The sequence below is a fragment of the Ovis canadensis genome, chromosome 15, assembly GCF_042477335.2.
Source record: "Ovis canadensis isolate MfBH-ARS-UI-01 breed Bighorn chromosome 15, ARS-UI_OviCan_v2, whole genome shotgun sequence".
NCBI lineage: Eukaryota > Metazoa > Chordata > Mammalia > Artiodactyla > Bovidae > Ovis > Ovis canadensis.
In genome coordinates this window covers 90240885-90248619 of record NC_091259.1, presented here as the reverse complement: position 1 = coordinate 90248619, position 7735 = coordinate 90240885, and the positions used below count along the sequence as shown (strand labels likewise).

The window sequence follows — 7735 nt, the reverse complement described above, 5'->3', positions numbered from 1 at the left end:
AAACATAAAGTCACAAAGTACTTCCGCTTTTATCTTTTGATCCTTATAACTACCCCAGAATTTCGGTCTTGTGGGTATTTTAATCCCCCGTTTATGGATGAGGAATCTAAGAATGAGGTTGGGTAAAGGCCTTCTTCCAGGTCACAGACTTCTCATTGCACCCTCACACGGCAGAAGGTGCTAGGGAGCTCTGAGGAGTCTCTTTCATAAAAGCAGTGATTCCACTCACCAGGGCTCTGGCCTCGTGACTTAAACATCTCTCATCTAAGGCCCATATTTTAATGCCATCACACTGGGCATTAGTATTTGAACCTGTGAATTTGGAAAGAATGCAAATATTCAGGCCGTATCAACCATGGATAGGCACAAAGAGATGCCATGAGATAAGTGAACGTGTGTGTGTGCGTGTGTGTGCGTGTGTGTGTGTGCGTGTGTGTGTGTGCGCACGCGCGTGTGTGTGTGTGTACAAGCATTAGAGGATGGAGGAAGAAATGGACAGATAATGGGGAAGAAAACAAACAGGTAAGATGTTCTCTTAAAAACATCTCTTCCTTCAGTTCAGTCGCTCAGTCATGTCCAGCTCTTTGCGACCCCATGGACTGCAGCACGCCAGGCCTCCCTGTCCTTCACCAACTTCTGGAGTTTACTCAAACTCATGTCCATTGAGTCAGTGATGCCATCCAGCCATCTCATCCTCTGTCATCCCCTTCTCCTCCTGCCCTCAATCTTTCCCAGCATCAGGGTCTTTTCAAATGAATCAGTTCTTCCCATCAGGTGGGCAAAGGATTGGAGTTTCAGCTTCAGCATCAGTCCTTCCAATGAACATTCAGGACTGGTTTCCTCTAGGATGGAATGGTTGGATCTTCTTGCAGTCCAAGGGATTCTCAAGAGTCTTCTCCAACATCACAGTTCAAATGCATCAATTCTTCAGCGCTCAGCTTTCTTTGTAGGCCAGCTCTCACATCTGTACCCGACCACTGGAAAAACCATAGCTTTGACTATGTTGGTAAAGTAATGTCTCTGCTTCTTAATATGCTGTCTGGCTTGGTCATAGCTTTCCTTCCAAGGAATACATGTCTTTTAATTTCATGGTGGCAATCACCATCTGCAGTGATTTTGGAGCCCAGAAAAATAAAGTCTGCCACTGTTTCCATCTCTTCCTTACAAAGGAAAAATGACTTCTCGAAAATAATATAAGGAAGAAGTAACAGTGCAAAACCCATGACCGCTTGCCCCGCCTCCCATCTCTCAGAGAGCACACCCGCCTGTCTCCACCCTACAGGGTACAGAGGCGCACCCAGGGCGTTTGTAGTGTTTAGGACGACAGGAACTTCATCACTGCTCTATCCAAAGCATGCTTAAGCTCTCGATTCCTCATACTGTAGATCAGGGGGTTCCGCATAGGGGTGATGAAGGTGTAAACTACGGACACTACTCGGCCCCTCTCCGGAGAGTAGCTGGAGCTGGGGCACAGGTAGATGAGGCTGGTACCTCCATACTGGAGCAGAACCACGGTCATGTGGGAGGAGCAGGTGGCAAAGGCCTTGAGCCTCCCCTCGGCAGAGCGGATCTTCAGGATGGCGGCCGCGATGAAGACATAGGACAGGGTGATCAGCAGGAAGGGGAGGGTGAGGACGGCGATACTCACCACGAACAGCGTGGCCTCGTGGACCCGGGTGTCCGCACAGGCCAGTCTCGTGATGGGCAGGACTTCACAGTAGAACACGCTGATCTCCTTGCTGCCGCAGAAGGGGAGTCGGAAGATGAGCACAGTCAGCTGCGTGGCCAAGATGAACCCCAGCACCAGGGAGCCCAGGGCCAGTCGGGCACACCGCTGCCAGCTCATCCTGAGGCTATAACGCAGAGGGTGGCAGATGGCCACGAACCTGTCATAGGCCATGACGGCCAGCAGGATGCAGTCAGCGCTGCCCAGGAAGATGAAGAACATCTGGGCACCGCAGCCAGCCAGGGAGACGAGGGCTCTCCCCGCGGACAGGGTGCTGGCCAGTGTCAGAGGGGCAATGGTGGAGGAGCAGCAGGTCTCCAGAGCCGCCAAGCTGGCCAGGAAGAAGTACATGGGGGTGTGCAGAGAGCGGCAGGTCCAGACAACGAGCAAAATGGAGACGTTGCCGCCGACGCTGACCAGGTGCACAATCAGGAAGGCCACGAAAGTCAGCATCTGAACCTCAGGGAGTCTGGAGAAGGGGCGGAAGTGGAAGTGAATCACCACCCCAGTCTGGTTCGAATCCTCCATGTGGTCCATGCACTGGGGCTGCTAATGGTCCAGGCGATGCCCCTGAGGATAGCCAAACGTCAGGACACAGGATTCCTGCTGGCTGACCCATTCAGCTCTGCGTCTCTCCCTTCCTTCCTCAGCTCCAACCATCGTTCCCTCCAAATTCAGCGTCTCACTTCTTCAACAGCTCTTTGGTTGTAATCACCCAGAAGTAGCTCCCCACTGAAATCTCTTTTTTTTAAGTCGTGGTAAAATATATGTTACGTAATATTTATCATTTTAACCCTGTGTCAATGTACAATTCAGCGACATCAAACACACTCGCGATGTTGTATAACCATCGCCTCTATCTCTACCCAAAACTTTTCATCATCCCCAACAAAAGTTCTACTTAATAAGCTAAAACTGCCCACAATCTCTCCCAGCTCCTAGCAACCTCAACCCTACTTTGTCTCTATGACGTTTCCTATTCTTGGTGCCTCATATAAGTGGAATCATACACCATTTGTCCTTTTGTGTCTGGCTTATTCCACTAAGCATAATGTTTTCAAGGTCCATCCATGTAGTAGCTTATGCCAAAATCACATTCCTTTTCAAGGCTGAATAATACTCCACTGTGTCTGTATATACCCCATTGTGTTTATCCATTCATCTGTTCATGGACACTTGGGTTGTTTCACCTTTTCGCTATTATAAATAACTCTGTGATGAGCATTGGTGGAGGAATAGCTGTCCAGCTCAGCAGTGAAATATTAATCCACAGCGCACCACTGTTGTTGCAGTTTAGTTACTAAGTCATGTTTGGCGCCCCAACGGACTGCACACCACCAGGCTCCTCTGTCCATGGGATTTCCCAGGGAAGGATACTGGAGTGGGTTGCCATTCCCTTCTCCAGGGGATGTTTCCCACCCAGGGATCGCACCCTCATCTCCTGCACTGGCGGGTGGATTCTTTACCCCTGAGCACAGGGAAGCTCGGTACACCATTCCCAGAGCACAAATCTCTCTACTCCCTCACTCCCTTGCCTGATTGTCAAGAGCACAAGCTCATCTGTCATTGACCAATGGAATGATCTGGAGCAAACTGCCGAAGTTTCTGCTTCAATTTCTTCATCTATGAAGAAAGCAATAGGACACAGCACTTAGAATTGTTCTGAAAAGGAAGTGTGTCTGATCCCTAGGAAATTAGCCATAAACGTCAGCCAACACCATTAACACGGCTGTCCATCCCCGTTGTAAGCCTGCCTCGATGCCCCCGGCTCTCCTAGAGACGTCTCCTTTCGGCTTCCCTCCCTGCTCCAGCCAACCGAGACCGAGGGCCCGACTCTTCCATCAGTCTTTTGCTGATACTTTCCCCTCTTGATCCTCTGCCAATCCTGTTACCTTCTGAAATATCCAGCATCTTCATTCCAGGCTGAGCATGGCTACAGGAGGTCACAAAATCCCGCTGCTGCCGCCGCTGCTGCTGCGCCACTTCAGCTGTGTCCCACTCTGTGCGACCCCGTAGGCGGCAGCCCACCAGGCTCCCTCGTCCCTGGGATTCTCCAGGCAGGAACACTGGAGTGGGGCGCCATTTCCTTCTCCAATGCAGGAAAGTGAAAAGTGAAGTTGCTCAGTCATGTCCGACCCTCAGCGACCCCGTGGACTGCAGCCTTCCAGGCTCCTCCGTCCATGGGGTTTTCCAGGCAGGAGTGCTGGAGTGGGGTGCCATTGCCTTCTCTGGACTGGTGCCACAACAGTGGTAAAAAGGTGTTATGAACCCTAGTACTGTCCCCAAGCCTCTGAATCAGCTGTTCCCTCTGGTCCCCATGATGACTGGAGCAAATTTCCCTGGTCTCTTTAAGACCTCTCTTCTGCTCTCTCCTGTCTCACCACAGTAATGACCCAGCCTCCAACTTCACTGAAAAAAAAAAAAGGAAATAAATAACAGAAGCTACCTGGTGGCAACTCTTCACCATCCTCACCAGCTCTAGACCCAGAACACTCTCTGCCCAGCCCTGCACCTCCAACAAGTTTCCACATGCCTTTCCAGAAGTGTCCCCTCTCCTCTGCAAAGCCAGTCCTCTGAGCCCCTGCGCTCCCTCCGGGGCCCTGCACAAGTCTTTCCCTCTGTCTCTTTGATCCCTTTGATCCCCTCCGCAGCAACGTTACGTCCCATGGTAAAATGAGGAAGAAACCCCTTCATCTTGCATCACCCTCTGAGGGCTCCCGGTCTCCTTTCCACATCAACCATCTCCCACTTATTCTGCAGCACAATCTGCTTTCCATCTTGCGCCCAGAGACCACTCCAGCAAAGGCCTCTAGTGGCTTCCAAACTGCTCGATCCAAGAGCAATTCAACTGGGTTGTTCTTTGCGACACTAGTCCACCATCTTCTTGCTCAGCTGCTTTTCTGAATAATGTCTCCATCGATGCCCAAACAGCTCATCACTGGACTTTTCAGTGAATAGTTTGAGCTTGACTGAGTAACACTAAGTGCCCTTAATCCTGCCCTCGCTTCTATAAATGGTCCCAAAATTACACACCAAGTCCTGTCCGTATGACTAGCACAGAGAGCATCCAAAGAGACGACTGTTGAATGCGTAAAAGGAAAGAACCGCATTATTTTATTTCAGAATCTCTTTGCCCAGTTTTCTTTCTGCTGCCGATGATCAGCTGGAAAGAATTTCAGGGCAGGTTTATATGGTATCCAAAACAACACACCCCCAACTATACACACACCCCCACACATCATACTGCTGTAGAGACAGAGCTTGGCCTTGCTTCCAGTGATTAAGCCCTTCACATGCCACAGAAGGTGGGGGGAGGCGGGGCAGGGAACACTTGGCACCCTGAGTTAAACGGAAACTAACAGAATCACCGGATTGGCCTTGCTCTCCCCCACCAGGAATGTATTCTTGCTTGTTTCTGCTGTGCTGATGCCTGCAGATACATCACAACCTTTAAGAATATGAAAAAGATGTAAGGACATTGCTGCTTTCCCTAAACAGAATAATGCAACCTTAATATTCTTGCTGACTTGCGATTTTTTCCTTTCGAATGCGTGTTGTTTTTTACTCTGGTCGGCCAGCCCTTTTAAAGTCCGGCTCCCTGCATGCTTTGCAAGTTTTCTTCCCTTTTCTGAAGGCTTCTGTCTGTGCTGTCATCTGTGGCACAGCCCTATGTGGGGCAAAAGGGTTGGAAAGTGAAAGTCACTCAGTCGTGTCCGACTCTTTGCAACTCCATGGACTATACAATCGATGGAATTCTCCAGGCCAGAATACTGCAGTGGAGAGTCTTTCCCTTCTCCAGGGGATCTTCCCAACCCAGGGATCGAACCCAGATCTCCCACATTGCAGGTGGATTCTTCACCAGCTGAGCCACAAGGGAAGCCCAAGAATACTGGAGTAGGTCACCTCTCCCTTCTCCAGGGATAGGAGACCCAGGAATGGAACCGGGGTATCCTCACTGCAGGCAGATTCTTTACCAACTGAGCTATCAGGGAGGCCCAGGATTCAAGTTCTCTGCCAAGAGGAGGTGATCAGTCTCCAGTTCTCAGCTCAGGCTGAGGTCCTTCAACCAAAGAGGGTTGGAAGATGGGTGGAATTGTGGTCAGGAATTTTTCACCTGGAAGTTCCTAAGTGTCTTGCTCCTTGAGAATTTTAATTCCTTTTCTGGAAGTAGCTTTGGAGCACACACCAGCCTGCCTCTTCTCCATGCACAGCAAGTAAACACGCCCACAATACTCTCTACCCCAAATGTTTAATCTTTGTGAATTAGACACCAAGGAGAGCCATCAAGCACAAGAAAGAGAGCTATTATCTATAACCAGGGACCTCGTCACTCCTTTCACGACGCGCTTGCCTCTGCGTTTGCTGTGTATCTCTGTACTCTCCATGGACCTCAAGCTCCATGAGGCCAGGGACTGGCTGGGTTCCACTCCTCACTAATGCCCAGGACCTGGCCCAGTGTCGGGCAACCATGGACCTCTGTACTGACATGAATACTGGAGAGTTACCGAGCTTCTATCAATGCCAGTGACTGCTACCCAGGACTCTGAAAGTAGAGACGATAATCTTCAATTTAGAACTCTGATGCTAAAAGAGCACATCCTTTCTAGAAAGAAGTCAGCAATTTTCAATAAAATCTATGCATTGAATCACTACTCACATTGAAGGATCTGTCCTGAGGAAGAGTCAGGGATATGGAGCCAAATACAAAAAGATACGTGCAGTGTGCTTGGACAATAATTTTTATGAGGAAACAGAGCAATACTCATCAAAAGGTGACGTTCTAGTCATCTGAGGCGCATTCATGCCATGAACTGTGGTACTGTGGACATTGAAGTTGTTATAAGGTTTAATAAAGTGAGAAAGTGCGTATAATATAACGTTAAATTGAGGGAAAGGGCTTCCCCGGTGGAGCTAGTGATAAAGAACCTGCCTGCCGATGCAGGAGACGTGAGAGGAGGGTTCGATCCCGGGGTTGGGAAGATCCCCTGGAGGAGGCATGGCAACCCGCTCCAGTATCCTTGGCTGGAGAATCCCATGGACAGAGGAGCCTGGCGGGCTTTAGTCGACGGGGTCACAGTGTAGGGAACAAGGTATAAAGAAGGTTGAGAAGTGCTTGCAAACGAGACTCTCAACCAGGGCTGGACATTCTTGCAAATGAGATGTTCAGCTAAGAATCCTGTTTGTTCCCATGGGAAAAGAACATTGCTTGCACACAAGGATGTTTCTCTGATTCCTCAAAAAGAACAGACCTTGGGACAAAACGGATTCTAAGTTGATAAGGAAGTTCCCCAAAACAAAGTCTTAGCTGCAGTAAATAAGCCAAGGTAAAGGTTATGTCGCCCTGTGCCTGCGGACTGTATAGTCTCTGAATCGCAGTGCTTGGCAGCTTGCCCTGTAGGGGGTTGTGCAAGGGATGTAAAATAAAGCAGCTGTAAGAAGCGAGGGTTAAAATATAAAGATTTAAACCACTCTGCAGTGTTGGTGTGTCACTCCGTCGCCGGCACACAGGGAGTCGGACACGACTGAGCGCCCGAGCGCGCACGCATGCAAGCAAATGAGGAACGTGAAGAAGCCCCGTTGCCTGCGGAGCTACCGCCGCGGGGCCACCAGTCCAAACAGGAAAGCACGGATCCTCGGTGGGGTCAAGAGGAAAACGCAAGAGGACTGTTCTCTTCGCGCTTTTCTTCACTCTTCAAACTTTCTGTGAAGTATTTGCATTTATTTTTAAATTGCAAAAATGTTATTGATTCTTTAGATTCCCATTTTGGAGACAAGGAAACTGAAGTTACATGACACACCGCTAGTTACACAGCCGATGACTGTTACAGCAGAGATTAACACCAAATACGGCCGCAGAGTCTGCACGCGTCTCGACGCTGTCGTCCACGACTGCGCTAAATCTCGGCGGCATTTCTGTGCTCGTTCGTTCCCAAACACGCCACGCTCTTGCCCTGGGCTGAGTCTGCTGTCCGGTGGGTGCCCTTCCTTCCTTCTTCCCTTTCTTTTCCC

General features: G+C 49.8%; 1 protein-coding gene across 1 annotated transcript; it reads right to left on the bottom strand.

Annotated features, from left to right (window-relative positions):
• Window positions 1–1315: 1315 nt before the first annotated feature.
• LOC138420270 (olfactory receptor 10V1-like) lies at window positions 1316–2254 on the bottom strand. Its single transcript, XM_069553373.1, has one exon. It carries the CDS (start codon window positions 2252–2254, stop codon window positions 1316–1318), a length of 939 nt encoding a protein of 312 aa, XP_069409474.1.
• Window positions 2255–7735: the final 5481 nt, after the last annotated feature.